The following is a 22,345-nucleotide window of genomic DNA, read 5'->3' on the forward strand; positions in this document are numbered from 1 at the left end:
TCCCGCCAGCTCCTGCAGGACCCTGTGGTAGGCCTCGGCCCCCACAGGCTGTTCTCTCCTGCTCCCTGAAGGGGTCACAGACCTGGCAGGACTGGCCCAGGGAGAGCCAGCACCCAGGGCTCAGCACTCCCTCCAGGAAGAGAAAAGCCCAACTTCTGGTGAGACAAGAATGGGCCCACCTGGCTCTACTGCCAGCCCAGGGGGAACCCACCTGGAGAAGCTTGGTGCTGACTTTTCTGGATGCTTAACTTGGAAAATAAATGTCTTATTTTTTTTTATTAGGTTCTGTCTCAGTGACAAGTGACCAGACAAGGAAGAATGAGGAACAGTCCTGATCCAGCAGGTGGGCCATGAGGCCAGGGTAGCTCTGTTCCAGCCTGGGGGCCTGGCCCCGAGAAGCTGCCCACCACCTACAGACCCCAGCCTAAGCCACCCGGGGACAGTCTCAGGCGCTGTGCAAGAGTGAATGTGGGGACTTCAGCTCCTTGTTACTCCAAGGGCCTCCTGCATACCCAGGCTGCACAGGGCCACCGTTCAGTGGGCACTCACCTCCAACAGCAGCCGTCCCTCCTGCACGGGGGACCCTCTGTGTGGACCATCTCCAGGTGAGGAGGCCCCGGCCGACTGCACGTGTGTCTCCTGCACGGCTGTCAGAGAAGAGCAGACAGTGAGCCCTTCGTGAGACTCCAGGCCAGCTGTGGATCCTCTTAAGCCACACTTTTCTGTTTTCCCCAGCATTCACCCCATGGTTCTTGCTGGACATCCAGTCTGGGCTGGGCTGCCACCCTGTACAGGACACACAGAGTTGTCCAGCAGTTCTGGAAAGCCCTACAGTTCTGTGGGGTGGGGGCAGCAGGAACAGGGACCAGGCCCCAGGCAGCATGGGGGACAGAGCCCAGATGGGAAGTGGTCCCTCAGGACCACCTGCCAGCTCTGCTCTCCAGAAGCTGCTCTCAGTCTGCCCTGACTCCAGCACCCTGGATGAAGTCCAGTGTCTGCTACGTCCTGTCCACCACCCAGTTCACAGGGTCCTCACAGCTCCTTCTTGAGACTCAAGCCTTGGTAGACCCCAACATGGCCCCGCCCATGCCCCTCCCAGGCAGGGCAAAGCCCCTTTGTCTCCCTGTGCCCTGCATATTCCCTCTTCCCCTCCCCTGGCATGAGCAGGACCGAGACACAGGCCAGACAAGACATGGTGGGAAAGGAAGCCCGAGGATGGGGCCTGGGGGGTGGAAGAGCAGTCTGGGGGTGCCTATCGCTTTGGGGTGATGTCTGAGGGGACTCAGACTCTTCACAGCCCTGTTGACAAGTGCTCATCTTGGGACACTGCTCTGGCCTCTAACTCCACAGCCAGCATCTTCGCTGCCATCAGGAGTCTCCGCCTGGTTTCTGAGGGGCCAGAGGGGCCCAGTAAGGAGCTGGCCCAGGTGCTCAGAGGGTGGGTCGCAGGTGGCTACCACTTTGGGCCTTGTAGAAAGGCTGGGGCGGGCAGCAGCCTCCTTCGCCCGCCCCTCAGACTTGAGGAGGAGAGCTGTGGCCCCAGGCACTTGTTCTGATCTTAAGATAAAATAAACTGGTAACATGGGCACCTCAATCATGCTCCTTTTCCAAAAGGGCAACTGGGGAATTTTCCATCTGGGGACTGGTCCAGGGGAGGACTGCTTCATCTGGTGCCACTCTCATCAGATCTGTCCCCTTTCGCCTGTCAGGGACATCACAGAGCTCCGATTCCAAAGCAGCACCCTGAAGCCCCTTGTTCCTGCATGGAGCCAGGTCCCATGAAGGTGGGCTGCTGGCTGACTCCACCCCCACTACCCAGGGAGCCCAGCCCAAACAAAAACCAGCCAGCACGGACCGCACCTTCGGAAGAGACCCACTGCCTGTCCACAGCCCACCTTGTTCTGGAGAGGCTGCAGTGGGCTATGCTGCTGCTAAGAAATAAAAGTGGTGCTTCAATGAAGCTTGCCTCGCCTCCCACTCAGGCTGGGCTGGGCTTCTCCCCCATTCTGGAACAAGTGGGGTCCTGCCACTTGCCCACGGTGAGGTTCAGGCTACAGACATTCAGTGCCATGCCTCCCACTCCCAGGTGATTCCCCCTAGACCTCAGTCCCATGTCCATGTGGAACACACTGACCATCTCCCTTGGGTTCTCAGCACTCTGGTGTCCAGGAACCAGCACATGGGCATGCTCTGAGCTAGGTAGAAGCACAGGCTCCAGCCCCAGGCCCACCTGCACACTCTGGGGTCCAGATGCTGTTTGACAGGCCTCCCCATCCTCCAGGATGGGCTGGAGCATTGAGGACAGAATGAGCCCTCACTCTGCCTAAACTGGGCTGGCCACCTCCACTCCCCCCAGAAGCCACGCTGGGGGAAATGTCAGACCCTCTGGTGCCAGGCGCAGAACCCCCTCGAGGTGAGGCCCTCCGGTGGCCGAGCCCAGGAGACGGTGACATGGTGGCTGCATGGCGGCCTCTCTGTCCTTCCCTTTCTCAGAAGCCCTGGCTCCTACAGCTAATAAGCACTGGATTTCTGTTCACTTCACTAAGTACCAAGCCACTTTACTTTTAATCCCTTAATAAACCGTAAGTTTTTTCTCCCTCGGCGCAGAGTAGGCAGAACGGGGCCCTGGAAGACAGCCGAGGCCCGGTATCACTGAGCCTGTCTCCTCCGCCGTTTCCTCGGGTGCCTGAGTAGAGACCCAGGGGACACGCGGATCCAGAGGCCGCCAGCCCGGGCAGCGCGGGGCTCGCTCCGGGGGGCCGAGGGCGGGGCCGGGGCCGAGGGGCGGGGCTGGGGCGAGGGGCGGGGCTGGGGCGAGGGGCGGGGCCGGGGCGGGGCCAGCTCTGCCGCAGGCCGCGCCCGGGGAGCTGCCGCCGCCCACGCCCCTCGCGCCCCAGCCGCTGCCGCCGCCCATCGCGTGCCCCGGGCGCCGCCGCTTCCTCCTGCGGCCACGGCCGCGTCACGCGAGGGCGGCTGATCGCGTGCGAGCGGAGCGGGGAGCTGCCGGGCCGGACGCGGCGCCGCCCAGCGAGCCCAGCCTGCGCTGGCGGCTCCTCAGAGCAGGTGTCCCTTCTGGGAGCCAGCGAAGGTGCCGAGGGTCTCTGTGACCCCAGTTAACCGCCTCTGCCCACTGCCGTCCTCGCTGTCCGCGGATCCCGGGCAGGGCCGCAGGGAGAGGACGGCCTCGTGCGCCCCCGCAGTGAAAGAGTGGGCAGCCCTCTTTCTGAGCCCCAAGGCTGCATTCCCAGGCCAGAGAGGCGCCATCAGGGCCGGCCCTGGAAACCAGCAGGATTCCCGTGCCCCTGCTGTGCTCAGCGCGGCCTGAATACCAGCCCACATCCTCCCCCTTCTAAAACGCAGGGGGTGGGTCTGCCAACCACCGACCCCAGGAACTTCAGCCATGTTGCGTGCTGGAGATTCGCAGGGACACCCCAAGCAGCCCTCCAGCTGGTGCAGAATCAACTGGAACAGTTCTCACTAGGTTGATTTTTTGCATCCCAAGAGGCTCTTTTGGAATAGCCCGAATGTGAGGAGTTTCCATGGAGACAGTTGAAACAGCTGAACCTGCAGCAAGGCAGGGAGGGTTGTGACCTGGACTGGGCCACCCAGTCCTGAAGGTGTCCCACCCTTCCTCCCTCCTTGCTGTGAGACCCTTTCTCCATACCCAGGAGACATACCAAGGATACTGTGCCATGGGGACCATCCCCACCAGTGGCTACAGAGAGGTCCTGTGCCTCGGCCTGGCCAAGTGTTCTCAGTGAAGGAGAATTGTAAAGACCAAGCCATCTCTGCTTCTGGACAGCATTGTGATCCCTGGAAAGTGGCAGCTTCCTTGCTCCAGGCTCCCGTGAAACCGCTCCTGGACCTCAGAGCAGTGTGGGTCAGATAGTCCTGTGGTCACCCTTCCCCACGGTCAGGGATAAGGCTGGACAAGCCAGCTGGAGCAGAGATGTTCCTAATTGTTTATAGGACTGAATAATGTTTATTTTAGATCTTCTACAGATAGAGAGGAGGGCACAGGCAGAGCAGGGGGTCCTGAAAAAGAAGGTAGGAAACCAGACAGCAGCAAACAAAGGCAGACAGACCCAGAACAGAAATGGGGGGTCGGCTCTGCCCCCCATTTGCACTGGAGACTTTCCCTGCCTGATCTGGCCTCTCCTCCATCTGCACCAGGGAGGGGTCTGGCTGGAACTTCAGGCAGGCTTCAGGCTGTAAAGAGCCCTAGCTGCTCATCCACAGAGGCTCTGCACTCAGCTCCACAACCCCCTGTGCAGGAAAGGCAGATGGACCCACTGCCCAGGTCTAGGGACGAGGACAGGTGGACAGCGGTGGTGGGTGGTAACAGCTCCATGCTGAGGCCATGCCATGCATCAAGGTTTCACCAGCCCAAACCTGTGAGGGAGGCTGAGGTGCAGGGTCAGGTGCACCCCGAGGCCCATGGGACCCAGCCGTCTGTGCTGGTACCTAGCATACACAGCAGTGTCCCAGGCAGAAGCAGCCAAACAGGAGGAAAGCCCAAGACCCCGCTTCCACTGTCCACCCTCACTTGGTAGGACAGCAGTTCCAAGAACCATGGCTTACAGGGACAGGTTCTACAGGAGCAGAGTGACCAGGGAAGATGTGACTCCTCTCATAAAGCTTCCTGAGGTGGCCCACCACCACAGCCACGCTGGGGACCCCCACTGCAGAGAGGATCACCACAGCAAGAGCCACCTGTCGTTCAGGACATTTGGGTCAACAGGTCCTGCCAAGCCCTGCTGCACCGTCTGAAACTGGGACACAGGACTTCTGCCACAGGGCCTCATGGATTCAGAAGAGAAGCCCAGGGCCCCACGCCCAATTCTGGTCAGCTGCAGCTCTTGGGAAAGAGGTCCGTGTCCACAGAGGCCCTTATTAGATAAGGACCGTGCCCAGTGCCGTGGTTATATGCCAACCCCAGGAAGCACGGGCGCCCACATAGGAACTTCCCTGGTGTGTCTTAGAGGGTGTTTCTGGAGGAGTCTGAACTGTGTCTAATACAGGAGGTGCAGCTTCCCCAGGGTGGGTGGACACTATCCAACCAGGGAGCGCCTGAGGAGAACACAGTGTGGGAAAGGAAGAGTTCTCCCTGCAGCAAGATGCCACTATTTCAGCACTGGCCAAGAGCCTGGGACCTGGTGCTGCATCTAATCTCTTATGCCACACGCTGGGCAGGTGACCTCTGGGTCAGTTCTTCCTCCCACCACATGGGGAGATCAGACAAGTGTGATGGGGATGTGCCCCCATCACCTGAGTCTGCTGACAGCCTCCTTTGACACCTCCTGTCCAGGAACCTTGCCAGATGTAGACTGGGGGCCAGGAGGTGGCAAGGCCACCACTTGTCACCTTGGAGGCCATGGCTATGTTCTAGAGTGACCATAAATGTGACGGCAGGTGCCAATGAGAGAGTGAGAGTGGAAATGAGTGTGTGTACATGTGAGTGAGATGATGTGTGTGAGGGTGTGTGTAAATGCTGTGTGCTAGTGTGGGTAATGAATGCTATGGGCGTGTGAGGGTGTGTGTGTGCACCTGTGAGCACTGTAGATGGTGTGTGAGGGTGTGTGAGAGTGTGAGGTTGTGACAGTGTGAGGGTGTGTGTCCACCTGTGAGCACAGTGTACGAAGGTGTGTGGACACTTGGTGTAAGCAGTGTGAGCGTCTGTGTTTGAGTGCAATTACTTATTGGGTGCGTGTGAACATGGCAAGAGTGTGTGGGAACTCTATTGGGTGTAAGAATGAATGGGAAGGGAGGGTCTGAGGAGGGTAAGCACAGTTGTGGGCATGGCTGACTCATGGCAGGGCATGAGTGGCAGCATGAGAGTGCGTGGAGGTGCATGGAGGTGCTGTGATCCCCACAGCTGTGCCAGGAGGGAAAAGGCACGAGGCCTTCCAAGGTGCCCAGCTACAGCTTGTGGGGAAGAGGTTAGAAGAGGCATCAGAAGCCTGGATTCTCTGGGGCAAGAAAAGCACTCGGAATATAAATGCACACTCTCCCTTCACACAAGGGCAATGCCTAGGAGGCAGGAGCACAGTCCGAGATGGGCACTGCATCAACCTGCTGCATTTTCTGTAGAAAGAAGTTCCAGATTTTTCAAAATGCACCAGTGAGTTTTAGAGATTTCTCACTTCCATACAGATCAAAAAGAACCACAAAAGATGCACTTCCTCTGAGGCACTGAAGACCGGGGACAGCAGCCTGCAGTGCCCACACCATCTCCTGTTAACCACTTTCTCAAGTCACAGCAGCCAGAGCTGCAGGGCGTCCTGCAGAAGAAATGCACCCTTGCTCCAAGCCCTGAGACGTTCTGAAAGATGCAACCAAAAATATCTCTTTGGGGGGAAAAAGAGCATTATGTATACACAATGTAGACCCATGTTTCTTCCTGATGTGAAACATCTGTTTTAAGCTAATCATTTGGTCATTCTTGTTCAGTTTCAACAAGAAATGCAAGTTTCAGCAAGACATATCAAGAGAAAGTACATCAGGGTCAGTAAAAGTCAAGAGAAGTTTTGTAAAACAAAACATGACAAAACAAAAAAGTGCCTGCTGAAATCAGATCTTCCAAAACCCAATACTTATTCCATTAATAAAGCACAGTTCTGAGGTGTGCAGAGGAACATGCCTGGGCACTGCCCCAGGGCCGAGAGCCGTCCTGAGGCTTCCGCAGGATAGGGCCTCGCTTCACAGGCGAGGATGCCAGCCCACCTCACATGTACAGGTGCAGACCCTGCCCCACCTGTAAACTTTCATGTCCATAACGATGGTCCAGCTCAGGGGCCAGAGAGAGCAACTGGTTTCTTTATAATGAACTTATGAGTAAATTCGTAAAGTTATATAACCATAAACTTTCCAATAACACTGATGAAGAGTTGGCCTGCCTGTGATCATCCAGGTCTTTGCCTCCTCCCATAAACCTCCCATCACCCGTCACTGTGGGCCTCCAGCAGCCATAAGAGTTTCACAATGTCACCGTGGGGAGACACAGCCTGGTGGAGTAGAATGTTCTGGGGCCTGATGCTGCCAGTGCCTGAACCTCCTAGGGACATGGTCACTCATCCACCCAGGCCCTGGCTCATTTCCTCAGCATCATGGCCAGCCCCCATCTGGGGATCAGCAGGGAATTAGTGACAGCATCCAGCCACTTTAGGCCACATGTGAAGAGGGGAGCAGGGAGGGCGAGAAGTTCTATCAGGTCTTCTGGGTGGCGTGAGGCTGAGCACATGGCCCAGGTGGCTGCTGAATGTTGGCTGAGTAGAGACTTAAGGAGAGGCCCTGAGATGGCCGGTCAGAGGTGCCCACGCTCACCCAGCCCCAGAGAACCCAACAAATAAAACACTGCCTTCCAGAGTAAGTGGCTAAGGGAGAGTGCCGGAGCTCAGCATGGAGGGGTGGGAGCCTGGCAGGACCAGAGTCGTGGAAGGTGGCAGAGAGAGGAGGATGGGGCACATGTCAGTTGTGACCCAGCCCCAGCAGACACCAGGGACTGGGGACTGCCTGGAGCACGCAGGGCAGCTCTGCTTTACAGGAGTTGCTCAAGATGCCACAGCACCATCTTGAGAATGGAGCCTCCGTCACAGAATCCATGGTGCCCCAGGGGACAGCCTCTTCAGAAAGTGGGAAAACTGGATATACACACACAGAAGAAAGGAATGCAAGCAAGCGAGCGCAGGAAAGCAAAGGACAGATGCAAAGGAAAAAGGAAAAAAGAACCAAACCTCACCACTGCAGAAAACCACAAATATTAACAACAAGAGAGATGCAAAGGGACAAAGAATGGACAAACAACCAGAAAACAAGGCAGGAATAAATCCTCATCACTAAAACCTTGAATGTAAACAGATTAAATTCCCGAGTCAAAAGACGGAGAGTGCCTGAATACATTAAGAAAAGACCCAGCTATGTCCTGCCTACAGGAGACTCACTTCACTAGTAAAGACACACACAGGCTGGAACTGAAGGGCTGGAAGACAGATTCCAAGTAGATGATCCCCAAAAGTAAGCAGGAACAGCTGCTCGTTTCAGATAAAACAGACTTCAAGCCAAAAACTGTAAAAAGAGAAAAGGAGATAAAGGGAACAATTCAAGAAGAAATGACAATCACAAACACATATACAGGGGCTGGGGATGTGGCTCAAGCGGCATCGCGCTCGCCTGGCAGGCGTGCTGCCCGGGTTCGATCCTCAGCACCACATGCAAACAAAGATGTTGTGTCCACTGAAAACTAAAAAATAAATATTAAAATTCTCTCTCTCTCTCTTTAAAAATAATAATACTATACCAATTTTAATTTCTTAAAATAAATAAATAACTAAATAAACACATATACACCCATGCTGAGACACCAGACTATAGAAAGCAGACATTATTAGAACTAGAGGGAGAGAAGGCTCCAAAGCTGTTGTGGTTGTATGACTCCTCACTTTCACCAGTAGACAGACTATCCAGATGGTTAAAACAAAAAACAAAAAACAGCGGAGCTGGACCATGGGCCAAACTGACCAAACACACATCTACAGAGCCCTTCACCACACGGCTGCAGAACACACATTCTTCTCCTCAGTGCCTGGAACATTCTCCAGGGTAGGTCATATGTTGGGCCACAAAACTAGCCTCAAATTTTCAAAAAAATAAGAATCATATCATGTTTTCTTCTCTGACCACAATGGGATAAAACCAGAATTCGACAAAAAGAATTTTATAAATTGCCTGAATACATGGAGATTAAACAGCATGCTGTGGAATGACGGGTGAATGCATAGAGAGATTTTAAAATCTCTTGAAACAGTAAACATGGAAACACAACATAACAAAGAGCTACGGGAAACAGCAGAAGCCATTCTACAGTCCACAGTGAGGAGCACTCACGGAAAAACAGAAAGGTCACAGGTAAACAGCCTGCAATCAGCACAAGGAACCAGGAGAGGAAGACAAATCAAACCCTCGACAAATTAGGAATGGAAGGGACCCCTCAACATGACAAAGCAACAAATGACAACCCACAGCCACCGTCACACTGTGTGTGTCATGCAGGGGAAAAGCCGAAAGCGTTTCTTCCAAGATCTGGAACACAACCAGGATGTCACTCACCAGTCCCACCCAACACAGTGCTAGGAGTCCGAGCAGAGCAGTCGGGCCAGAGAGGGGACAAGGGCACCCACACTGGAAGGGAGGAAGTGGAATCATCCCACTGCAGATGATGCATCTCAGGAAAGAGAATCCTACACACTCCACCAAACAGCCCATCAGCAAATCAAGCTGCAGGACCCCAAATCAGCACACAAGAAACAACAGCGTTTTCAGTAAGAGACTGCTCAAAGAGAAATCAAAAAGTAATCCCTTTCACAATATCACAAAATAAACAAAACACATAGGAATGAATATTGCTAAGGAAGTAAAAGATCTCAATGGTGAAAATTATTAAGCATTAATTTTAAAAAATTATAAAGAAAACAAAAAATGGGAGGATTCCATTCTGAATTGGAAGAACTAACATTGTTTTTTATACACAACCAAAAGCAACCTACAGATTCCATTCCCATCAAAGTACCAATGACATTGTTCACCCAACTAGAAAAAACACTCACAAATTTCATATGGACCTACAAAGACCCAGAGTTGCCAAAGCAACCCCAAGAGAGGAGAACAAGCGGGAGGCAACACAACCTGACTAAAAACACCCTCGCTAAGGCTGGCTCTGGAGGGTCCCCTAAAGGCTCTGCGTGCAAGACCTGGTCCCTGGGCGGGAATATACAGCGCTGGGGCTTTGGTGACTGGATCATCAGGGCTCTGACCTCAGCAGTGACTCAATCCACTGATAGCTGCACGGACAACTGGAAGGTGGTGAGGCTCTGAGTGGTGGAGTGTGGCTGAAGAAAGTGGTCTGGGTGTTCCCTGGAAGGGCATCTTGTCCCAGCTCTGCCTCCCAGATGCAGGAGCCCAGCAGCCTTCCTCCACCAAGACCTTGTGCCATGATGTCTGCTTCACTCCATCCCAAAGCAATGGAGTCTGCTGACCGTGGACTGAACACTCTAAAATCATGAGCCCAAACAGACCTTTGCCTCCTTTAAGTAGCTTATGTCTGGTCTTATAGTCAGAGTGATGGACAGCTCACCATCCCAGTAATACAGAGCTACAATGGCCAACTCAGCATGGTGCTGGCGGAGAAATAAGACAGACCAAAGAAGCAAAATAGAAAATTCACAAGTCACTCCACATGCTTATCTGTGGGCCGATGATCCATACAGACATTGCTCAAAAGAAGACCTATGAAGGCCCAAAGCACATGAAAAAAATGTGCAGCAGTGTGGAACAGGGAAAGGCAAGTCAAGCCCCCAGAGCTATCCCCCACCCAGTAAGGAGGACCTGTCAGAAAGGCAACAATAACCGTGCAGGGAGTGGAGAGGGGGTCTTCTCGCCCCTGCTGGTGGGAGTGCAGAGCGACGTCCACCATGGAGACATAGGAGGCTCCTGCAGCTCTGCACTGGCCACCCCCCTGGTGTGCTTGCAGAGGGTCCTCTCACTATGGCAAGGACCAGAACGACCCAGCGGAGACGGCTGCAGAGGGTGACGGGATTGAGAAGACGAGCCGTGAACACGAGGGCACGCCACACAGCCTTCAGAAGGACACCACCGGTCACTGGCGCCACATGGGCTGAACCAGAGGGTGCTGTCGGTGAAAAGCCGAGCCCTGAGCACCAGATGCCACGCGTCCCCTTCCACGTGTGAAAGCTGAAATGCTGCGCTCTGGGAAAGAGGCGTGGTGGGCGTGGCAGAGAGCAAGCAGACCACGGGGCAGGTGGGGACTGTCCCCTTCACTCAGACAACCAGAGAGGATTCTGGAGGAGCTGGAGCCCTGTGGCTCTGACGGCACCAAGACGTCACACTCCTGCGGGCAGGTGTCTTGGTACCCATCGATAGGACAGATCTCACATGCTCAGCAGGCACCAGAAGGCCTCAAGAAGGCCGGGGACGGGCAGGAGAGTCACAGGGGCCCTCCATCAGCACCCAACCCCCAGGCCCTGGAGAGCCTCCTCACACCCACCAGCCCTGCTCCTGCAGACCCCACATGCCCCCTCGGGATGCACGTGCCTGCCCCGGTCTCGAGGACCACAGCTCTGCGTGCCCTCACTGCTCCCTGGGGATGGCCTCTTCCCCTGGAGCCAGGCTGGGTGTCATCACAGTGGAGGGCCTGGTGACTTCCTCATAACTTCTCAGGCTTTTGCTCCTCCATGGGCTTATTTTATTTGGAGACAGCACCAAGTTAACAATAGGAAGCAGCCCAATACCCTTCCCAGACATGCCAACATCCTGAAGCAGAGGCTGCTGGGCTGGCCCTGCCCCTCTGCCCTCTGCCCAGTGCCCCCGGCTGTCATGAACTCCAGGACACTCACTCTGCAGACTGCTCGCCATCACCCCAGAAGGTCATGCAGTGGCACAGTGTGGACACCCGCTCTGGCAGGGTGAAGTGAGACCCCAGAACAACAAATGCTGGGTTTCCCCTGGGTAATTAAGGCCATTAACAGACACTTTGTTCATGACGACAAAAATCTCATTTCTCACCCACCTTCACCACTGATCTCAGCACCTGTGCATGATTTTGCCTGAGTCTGACTGCAGGGGTCAACAAGTGACCAGCTCAAGTGACCGCTCCTCTCTAACACCATCTCTCCTGGATTTGTTCATTAGCAGTGCACTGTGAAGAAGAGCTCCTGGTTGTTTTACATTCGTTTGTGTCAGTGTGGACTGCCGGAGTCCCAACTTACTTACTGGTTGTCAGCCGTTGCTACTGTGATTCATCGTAATTCCGGAGTCCACCCTAGCGTGACAGTGGCCCCTTCACAATGACACTCTACCACTCTGAGTCCACCTTGCCCTCTGGTGAATGAACTTCTGAGGTCATCTTGTATTTTCCCAATCCATCTTTGGTAGGAGCCCAAAAGCTCTTGTGGCTTTCAGTAGTGTGGGTCTTTAGTAAGGAAGGTCTGCATGTGTGGTAGTCAGCTTCTGTTGCTGTGATCAGAAGTCTGGACAAAAACAACTCAGCAGAGGAGAAGTTTATTTGTGGCTCACGGTTTCAGAGGTTCAGTCCATGGTTGGCCACCTCCATAGCAGAACATCATGGTGGAAGGGTGTGGTGAAGAAAAGCAGCTCAGGACATGGCAGCCAGGAAGCAGAGAGAGAAAGAGAGAGATGGTGAGAGAGAGAGAGAGAGAGAGAGAGAGAGAGAGAGAGAGAGAGAGAGAGAGAGAGAGAGGTGCCAAGGACAAAATATCAGCCCCAGAGGCATGTCCCCTGTGACCTACGTTCTCCAGCCACACCCTGCCTGCCTTTAGTTATCACCCAGTTAATCCATGCAAGTGGATTAATCCACTGATTAGGTGACAGCTCTCATCATCTAGTCATTTCATTTCTGAATATTCCTGAATATTTCAATTCTGAATATTCATTTCTGAATATTGTCTCACATGAGCTTCTGGGGGACACTTCATATCCAAGTCCTAACAGGATGTTAGGTGTGTTCACTGCTCCTGGGGGTCACTCTCCCCAGGCCCCTCAGTAGACAGGTGTGAATCATACACTCCATATACATATGCATGTCTCCATCTCTCTGTATACTGCATTTCTCTATATTTTCAGTATACACTGAAAATCCTGAGTTCACACCAATACCTCCAATTCGAAGTCAAAACCGCAGATTCAGTACAGAGTGAAATTATTTCCCCTTATATATTGTGTGGAGATTTCTCTGGAGAGACTTAAACTAATGACTCACTTTCTTTAATGGTATCATGACTATTCAGGTTTTCTGTTTCATCTTGAATCAGTTTTAGGAAGCTTTGTTTCCTAGGAATTTTTCATTTGTCTTCAAATTTATTAGCATTTATTTGTTCCTAACAGCCTGAAGTTAGCTTTCAAATCTATATAGATGCATCTATATTCCTAATACTGTATACATATTGCTTTATATATTACTGTGTGTATATTCTTTATGTTCCTAATACTGTTTTTTGTTTGTTTGTTTGTTTGTTTGTTTTGTAGTGCTGGGGATTGAACCTAGGGCCTTGTGCATGTGAGGCAAGCACTCCATCAACTGAGCTTATCCCCAACCCCCTAATACTGGTCACGTTTTTCCTTCATCAATCTCACCAAAATTTATAAAGTTGATCATTTTAATGTTCTCATGTTTTTCTATTTCAATCAACATATTATTTTGTATTATTTCCTTTCTTTGGCTCTATTTTTATCATACTGTTCCTTATCAAAACTAATTGAGCTGAGTATTATAGCACAAGCCTATAATCCCAGTGATCAGGAGGCTGAGGCAGGAGGATTACAAACTTAAAACCAGCCTCAGCAACTTATGGGCCCTAAGCAACTTAGTGTCTCAAATTAAAAAATAAAAAGGTCTGGGGATGTGGCTCAGTGGTAAAGTGACCCTGAGTTCAATCCCTGTAACCACCCCCACAAAGTCACAATCATAAAGAAATCATGGTGGGACCTCAAATGCAAAATAAACTGGGATGACAGGGGTGTGCCATGGTGCCCAGCTTGATTGTGACTTTTGAAATTTATTAAGATTTGTTTTATTGACCAAAATGGTTCAATGCACTTAGAAAATTCATTTATAAATTTGTCTTGGATATATATAATTTTGTTTTGGGATATAGCCATTATATTTTTTGCATTTGTCAAATCTATAATTTTTATTCTTTATATGTCTTACTAAATATGAGCTATTTGTAATCTTTCTAATGATGAATTTATGTATTCTTTTTTATAGTTCTGTCAATATTTGCTTGATGCATTTTGAGATATTAGAAATGTACTAATTTAGAATTATTTTATCCACTTGATGAGATTAACTGTTTAATAATTATGTTGAAAAATCTCTCCCCCGCCAGCTCTAACTCCAATAAACATTTTAGACCAAAATCAATGTTTTGAAAGAAACATAATCTCTTCAGACTTCTTGCAGTACCTTTCCTGTCATTTATTTCGGCCCTTCCTGCACCCTGGAGTATCAGGTGGGCTTTCTGCGAATAGCGTGTGTGATCTACGCCAATGATCTCTACCTTTTACGTGGCAGTCTTAGTTCATTCACGTTTATTGTTGTGCTGCCTATCTGTTCCACCCCTGTAGTGGTTTTCCCCTACTTCCTTGTCTTTTCCTTCGGACCACATTATCTCCTTCTCATTTTTCCCTTTCCATTAGTTTGAAAATTAAAGTCCACTTCCATATGGAAGTTAGAGAATCAGCCTCCAGGGTCAATACCAGGACCTGAGAATGCTCTGACCCAAATCGCCATCCTCAGAGCCACACACTATCATGGCCACACTTTTTTCCTGTTCTGCTCTCATTATGTTGTTGCTACAGCTTTGCACAGTTGTGTTCAGGTTGCTTCTCTCCGAGTGAGCACCTTGCCACTCCTTGTCACTTCTGCATCACAAATCCTCACCTGGAACTCCCGTCCTTCTGCCTGAGGTACACCCTGATATTCCTGCTAAGCTCTCTCTGTGCTCTCAGCTTCCTTGTTTTTAATCTCTGAGTACTCCTTAATTTCTTGCCAGCTCATCCATCAATGTTGAAAGGGTTATCCTGATTTATCTTGCATTTTTGGCTGCCGTCAGCAGAAGGATGAATTGGTTGCTGGCTGGAAATGGAAGAGATGAGACTTTTGAATCCCAGGGGGGCCAGGACTGTGCATTTAAGTCCACATGCATGAAGAAGAAGGGGCTCTTTCAGTAGGAGTCTTAGCAGAGGCCCCAGGACAACAGATACCACTCTCCCAGAGAAAGCTGGGCACAGGAGGCACATCCAGAGTCAACAGGAGGGTGTCCTCAGAGGGTCCTGTGAGTCCCTCCCCCTCCTGCACTAGGAGAGCAGCAGCTTCTCCCCAGGCCTCTCAGTGGTCTGTCTCCTAGGGCTGGTGAGGGCCCCGAGGCCACCACCCCTCTGACGCTGATCCAAGGGGAAATGTGCCTGGAGCTCTCCACGGGCATGGGCTGCAGGTGGGGACCCTGCCACCTCGGCAGCCGGAAGGCACAGCCCTGGACCTGGTGGGCCACACTGCGGCTCCCTAGGCTGGGGGTCCAATGCTGCCGAGGTGCCTGGAGAGAACACCAAGGGCCAGGCCCAGGAGAGAACTGCCAGGGACCAGCTGCAGGGTGCCACCCACACCAGGCTGTCCAGAGACGCGTGGTGGTCTCCCACGCGCCCAAGGCACCTGAGAGGCCCCCGGGTTCCACTCACAGCCACGCCAGCCTCAGGGGACGGTTCCTGGCCGGTTTCCTCTCCTGCTGCTCCCACCCAGGAACCACAGCTACCAGTGCAGCGGCCGAGGGATAAGCAGTCTACCTGGCTCCCAGTACCCTGCCCTCAGCAGCCCCCTGGCCTCACCTGAGACAGCTCAATTTTTAACATGTCACTAGACTGACCCTTAGGCTCAAGCAGCCTGCCGGGGCCACCTGACCAAAGGTGCTGTACATGTGCTGGAAGGATGGTGATGCCTGGGGATGTCTGGACACTCCCAGGCTGGGAGAAGCAGCCACAGGGAGACTGCTGGGCAGTGCCAGGGAAGCTCAGACTTGAGGCCAGCTCCTCCCTGGGTCCTGGGGAGAGCCACCTCCGCAGGGAGGGAAGGAACAAGTCTGTCTCTTCATGGCCAGGCTCACCTGAGAGGAAGGAAAAGAAGACCAGCCCAGGAGACCACCAAGAGCACCCCAGGACGACCACGGTGCAGGGTCCACTGCACCCCAGGAGCTGCCACACCTCCCCTCCCTCCGGCACCCGCTCCAGTCCAAGCCAAAGCGCTGTCTAAACACCAGCCTAGATGGGACTGAGGAGGCTCCTCCCAGCAACGCTCCCTGCAGCTGAGAGCCAAGCAGGGGAACCTCAGGCTACGGGAGGCCAGCGCCCAGGAGGACTCCCCTACTGCACCACAGGCCCAGTGACCAGCCTCAGCCCTGCTCCCCAGAGCAACAGGGAGCACCTGTGTCCTGTTGTCCATCCTGTTCCTGCCATCCACTCGGGCAGTGTCTGCTGGTGCAACCAGCTCCCCTGGGTCCTACGGGACAGTTAGGGCTGTGGTCCACACCCACAGGGGCCTTAGCAGATGGCTGGGCATGAGTAGGCCAGGAACTTTCCAAATCTTCAAGGTCTGGTTCCGTTTAGCCATTCCTACCCTGTGTCTCTCCTCACACGTTCTACCACAGCAGAGGCCTCAGTCCCCAGCACCCTGCTTAGGAAACTCGGCTGAAGATGCAGCCTCATCCCGTGCAGGTTCTACTGCCCAAGCTCGGACACCCTGAAGCCAGCTCTGTCACTTCCTGAGGAGTGTGCCCTCCCCTCTGGTCCCCAGCCATGCACCCATTCTGAGTCCTCACCAGAAGCCCGGCTCATGCTGCCTCTGACCTCCATGCTGCGGTGAGGGCAGGTGATCTCTAGCACCGCGGAGGCCAGAGCTGCCTCCAGCAGCCACACTCCCACCGCAGCCCCGACAGCCTCCCAGCACACACCTGGTGCTCCTGCAGCCACCTGGAGTTCAGTGCCCAGGTCTTAGACTGCGCAGGCTGCTTGTCACACAATGCCACCACCCAGACCCAGGGCTGGTCTTCTCCCCACCCAGGGCTGGAGGCACCGCAGAGGCACCTGATCTGGGTGTCGGTGACGGCTGCCTTCAAGCGTGGTGCTCCTCTGTGGGGCGCACGCCTGGCGAGCCTCAGGTAGGTCTCCTCCCATGAGGTGAGAATCCCCCTCAGGGCCTTATTTGATCTGAAATGCTTCCTTAGAGACCTCGTCTCCAAATGCCACCAGGCTGCTCCAGAACCTGGGCTGGGGACCCAGCGCGCAGTCCATGATGAAGATGGATGGTCAGGGGAAGGGTAACTGCTGCAGTGAGCTGAGTCTCACTGTGCTGCCCGGGCTGCTCTGGAACTCCTGGGCAAGGAATCCTCCACCTCAGCCTTCCGCGGAGCAGGAAGCGCCACCACACTTGGCTGAGGAGGACAACCCCAGGGTGAGAGCTGAAGTCAGGGTCTCAGTGAAAACTGCGGCTTCCATCCGCGGCCTGAAAGCTCCTGCTGGTCTCCAGCACTTGCTCAGGCACATCCCTGAACTCAGGGCCCAGGACATACCTTCCTGGTGTCAGGGACCTTCTGTCCCAGGGCCGTAGTGCAGTAGACATGCCCGCACAGACCAGGTGAGTGCAGACCATGGGGGACCCAGGCAGGAGCTCCAGGAGGGGCCGGGCCTGGGTGCCGCAGGCTGAACCCAGAGCAGCCTCCAGCCGCCACACTCCCACGGCAGCCCCGACGCCTCCCAGCACACACCGAGACTCCACCACAGTCTCCAGGTCCTCCTGGGTCCTGGCTGAGCCTCCCCTTCTGCTTGCTGTTCCGGGCGGTTCTCTCTCTGGCCAGTCTCTCCACAGAATGTACCTCTGTTCATCTGATCAATGCTCCTCTCCTCCTGAGTCATCTAGAGGATGCGGTCCACATGGCAGGCCAGGGGCCTCTCAGGGCCTCCCAGTCAGTGCCCAGGGCCAGAGGTCCCACTTCCAGCTCAGGCCTGGAAGGGGCCCAGCTCTGCTCCTGCCCCAGGACAGGATGTGACCGCCTCCTCCACATCACCTCCCCCACTGCTGTCTTCACCCTGAGTTTCCCCTTCTGTGCATGATGAAGTTTACAAGGGTGGAAAATCCCAGCCTGACAGTTGCCCACAGAAGGCGGCAGCAGCAGAGGGTTGTGCAACCTGAAAGTGCTCTATAAGAAACCAAGTAAATAAAAACAAGAGCTCTCGGCCTGTGCCCACGCGTCGTCACACCTCCAGGCTGTCTTTACCCTCCGAGGCTGGAACTTTCCAGGTCAAGTCCTTCCCAAAGGTGACTTTTCATAAAGTCTCAATGAAATAAGCTTGTCCACTTCTCAGTCAGGAAGCACAGATGGAGATCCAATCTCTGCAGCTTGACTCTCTTCTAAGCACACACTGCACACGAATTCAGGAAAGTCTCAAAATCTACCGGTCCCCTTCAAGTCTGCCCTCCAGATCTGTTCAAGTGGAGCGTCCTTCTTATTAATGAACCACACGAGGGGACCAGGCAGGATCATGTGCAGGATCCTTGGTGGAGACCGGATGGTGGAGGAACCAAGGCGGGTATAAACTGAGCTAATGGTAAGAGGGGCAAGGCTCCTACAAGCCTGTGTCTCAGCACAGCCCATGCACAGCGACCCAGCGTTCCTGCAGTTCACGTCAGGAGCTCTGGAGCTAGGTGTCAGTCAGGAATTCATTTTGTCTGTTCCCTCAGTGTGGAGGCTCAGGGGGGCCAGGCAGAAGCAGCAGAACTGGGGCTCTTCTCATCCATCCAGCGAGGAAACCCAATCTGACCCGGAGGTTGAGTCTGCCTGTGTCAGTGCCAGGAAGGTGAAGTGACCACACCTCAAGCTGCCCAGACCCGGAGGCTGCCCCTCCTGTCCTTGATGTTTGCTAACTATCCCCATGGCATCTGGGATTCACTTAGCCCATTGGCTTATTTATTTTCATATATACATTTTTTTAGCACTTCTGTGGAATGAACCCTCTACCACTGACCTACCCACCCAGCCCTTTTTATTTTGAGACAGGGTCTCACTACATTGCCTAGGCTGGCCTTGAACTTGCAGCCCTCCTGCTGCAGCCTCCTGAGTCTCTGGATCACAGGTGTGCACCACTGTGCCCAGCTCACATGGTTCATTAAGAAAAAGGACGCTCCAAGGAGAGCGGACCTGGAGGGCAGACTCCAGTCCAGCTGCCCACAGGTGGCAAGGTCAGACGACACACACACCCTCTGTACACACAGACCCTCCTGGAGACGATGTGCAAACGGTGGGCACTGACCCGGTGCAGGCAACCCAGGCAGAGCTGGGTGGGAGGAACCTGGTCTGGGTGGAGAAACGGTAAAGCCAGGGCATTTCCACAAGAAATGGAAACTCAGAGAAGAACCACAGTGCACCGTCACCTTTCCACTTGGGACAAGCTCTGCAAGTGCCTTGGGACTCAGTTCCTGTGGGGATTGGGGTTAGGGTAAGAGGACTGGGCAGAGGACCAGAAGACCAGAGCAGGACAGCTGCCGCAGATGTCAGTGCTGAGCCTTCCTCTCCATGTTCCTCTCCATGCCCCAGGGGCACCAGGGCCAGGGGTGGCACACACATGGAGACGGGTCCCATTCTGCTTCAGGACCTGCAGAGGCCTGCCCACAGCATCCATGGCCCCACCCACCCACCTGTAGGACAGCAGAGGCTGCCGGAGCCTCCCCAAACCCTCCACAGTCCACACGTGCAGCCTTCTCGAGGCCATCTGAGATCCACAGCCCAGGACCACCCAGAGCTGGAGTCCAAGGAAGCAGGAGGGCAAGACAGAACCTGGCCATCACCTACATCATATGCCAAGGAGGAACTAGGTACAGTTCTAAGTATGCCTGGGACAGAGAGCAGAAGCCTGGTGGACAGAGATGGACGGAACAAAGGCCCAATACGCTGGGGAAGGGCGCTAACCCTGCCGCCCAGGGTGCCTGGAGCCAGTGAAGCTGGGGAGGGGCCTGACCTGGACTGTGGGTGAGGTGGGGTGCACCCCAGCAGCTGCAGTGCCCACAGTGCCCAGGGCAGGGGGCCAGACCTGGAGTGTGAACAGAGTGGGTATGTACCCAGCAGCTGCAGCACCCACAGTGCCCAGGGCAGGGGGTCTGACATGGAGTGTAGACAGGGGTATGTACCCAGCAGCTGCAGCACCCACAGTGCCCAGGGTAGGGGGTCTGACCTGGAGTGTAGACAGGGGTATGTACCCAGCAGCTGCAGCACCCACAGTGTACAGGGTAGGGGGCCAGACCTGGAGTGTAGACAGGGGTATGCACCCAGCAGCTGCAGCACCCACAGTGCCCAGGGTAGGGGGTCTGATCTGGAGTGTAGACAGGGGTATGTACCCAGCAGCTGCAGCACCCACAGTGCCCAGGGTAGGGGGTCTGATCTGGAGTGTAGACAGGGGTATGTACCCAGCAGCTGCAGCACCCACAGTGCCCAGGGTAGGGGGTCTGACCTGGAGTGTAGACAGGGGTATGTACCCAGCAGCTGCAGCACCCACAGTGCCCAGGGCAGGGGGTCTGACCTGGAGTGTAGACAGGGGTATGTACCCAGCAGCTGCAGCACCCACAGTGTACAGAGTAGGGGGCCAGACCTGGAGTGCAGACAGGGGTATGCACCCAGCAGCTGCAGCACCCACGGTGCCCAGGGTAGGGGGTCTGATCTGGAGTGTAGACAGGGGTATGTACCCAGCAGCTGCAGCACCCACAGTGTCCAGGGTAGGGGGCCTGATCTGGAGTGTAGACAGGGGTATGTACCCAGCAGCTGCAGTGCCCACAGTGCCCAGGGCAGGGGGCCAGACCTGGAGTGTGGACAGAGGTATGTACCCAGCAGCTGCAGCACCCACAGTGCCCAGGGCAGGGGGCCAGACCTGGAGTGTAGACAGGGGTATGTACCCAGCAGCTGTAGCACCCACAGTGCCCAGGGTAGGGGGCCTAATCTGGAGTGTAGACAGGGGTATGTACCCAGCAGCTGCAGCACCCACAGTGCCCAGGGTAGGGGGCCTAATCTGGAGTGTAGACAGGGGTATGTACCCAGCAGCTGCAGCACCCACAGTGCCCAGGGTAGGGGGCCAGACCTGGAGTGTAGACAGGGGTATGTACCCAGCAGCTGCAGCACCCATAGTGCCCAGGGTAGGGGGGCCTGATCTGGAGTGTAGACAGAGGGTATGCACCCAGCAGCTGCAGTAGCCACAGTGCCCAGGGCAGGGGGTCTGATTTGGAGTGTAGACAGGGGTATGTACTCAGCAGCTGCAGCACCCATAGTGCCCAGGGTAGGGGGCCTGACCTGGAGTGTAGACAGGGGGTATGCACCCAGCAGCTGCAGCACCCACAGTGCCCAGGGTAGGGGGCCTGATCTAGAGTGTAGACAGGGGTATGTACCCAGCAGCTGTAGCAGCCACAGTGCCCAGAGTAGGGGGGTCTGATATGGAGTGTAGACAGGGGTATGTACCCAGCAGCTGCAGCACCCACAGTGCCCAGGGCAGGGGGTCTGACCTGGAGTGTAGACAGGGCCTATGTACCCAGCAGCTGCAGCACCCACAGTGCCCAGGGCAGGGGGTCTGACCTGGAGTGTAGACAGGGGTATGCACCCAGCAGCTGCAGCACCCACAGTGCCTAGGGTAGAGGGGTCTGACCTGGAGTGTAGACAGGGGTATGTACCCAGCAGCTGCAGCACCCACAGTGTCCAGGGTAGGGGGTCTGATCTGGAGTGTAGATAGAGGTATGTACCCAGCAGCTACAGCACCCACAGTGTCCAGGGTAGGGGGCCTGACCTGGAGTGTAGACAGGGCCTATGTACCCAGCAGCTGCAGCACCCACAGTGCCCAGGGCAGGGGGTCTGACCTGGAGTGTAGACAGGGGTATGCACCCAGCAGCTGCAGCACCCACAGTGCCTAGGGTAGAGGGGTCTGATCTGGAGTGTAGACAGAGGGTATGCACCCAGCAGCTGCAGCACCCACAGTGCTCAGGGTAGAGGGCCAGACCTGGAGTGTAGACAGGGGTATGTACCCAGCAGCTACAGCACCCACAGTGTCCAGGGTAGGGGGCCTGATCTGGAGTGTAGACAGGGGTATGTACCTAGCAGCTGCAGCACCCACGGTGCCCAGGGTAGAGGGCCAGACCTGGAGTGTAGATAGGGGGTATGTACCCAGCAGATGCAGCACCCACAGTGTCCAGGGTAGGGGGTCTGATCTGGAGTGTAGACAGGGGTATGTACCCAGCAGCTGCAGCACCCACAGTGTCCAGGGTAGGGGGTCTGATCTGGAGTGTAGACAGGGGTATGTACCCAGCAGCTGCAGCACCCACAGTGCCCAGGGCAGGGGGCCTGATCTGGAGTGTAGACAGAGGGTATGCACCCAGCAGCTGCAGTAGCCACAGTGCCCAGGGCAGGGGGTCTGACCTGGAGTGTAGACAGGGGTATGTACCCAGCAGCTGCAGTAGCCACAGTGCCCAGGGTAGGGGGTCTGATCTAGAGTGTAGACAGGGGCATGCACCCAGCAGCTGCAGCACCCACAGTGCCCAGGGTAGGGGGCCTGACCTGGAGTGTAGACAGGGGTATGTACCCAGCAGCTGCAGCACCCACAGTGCCCAGGGCAGGGGGTCTGACCTGGAGTGTAGACAAGTGGTATGTACCCAGCAGCTGCAGTGGCCATAGTGCCCAGGGTAGGGGGTCTGACCTGGAGTGTAGACAGGGGTATGTACCCAGCAGCTGCAGCACCC

At 54.9% G+C, this 22,345-nt stretch overlaps 1 protein-coding gene across 1 annotated transcript in view; it reads right to left on the reverse strand.

Moving 5' to 3' along the window:
* The window catches only part of Ahrr (aryl hydrocarbon receptor repressor), an 80,822-nt gene that overhangs the window by 37,397 nt on the left and 21,080 nt on the right, over window positions 1–22,345 (reverse strand). The window contains exon 4 of the mRNA XM_078018724.1: window positions 550–647. Within this exon, the coding sequence (XP_077874850.1) occupies window positions 550–647 (98 nt within the window). The remainder of the gene's footprint in view (window positions 1–549; window positions 648–22,345) is intronic.

Source organism: Ictidomys tridecemlineatus, chromosome 1, assembly GCF_052094955.1.
Source record: "Ictidomys tridecemlineatus isolate mIctTri1 chromosome 1, mIctTri1.hap1, whole genome shotgun sequence".
Classification (NCBI taxonomy): domain Eukaryota; kingdom Metazoa; phylum Chordata; class Mammalia; order Rodentia; family Sciuridae; genus Ictidomys; species Ictidomys tridecemlineatus.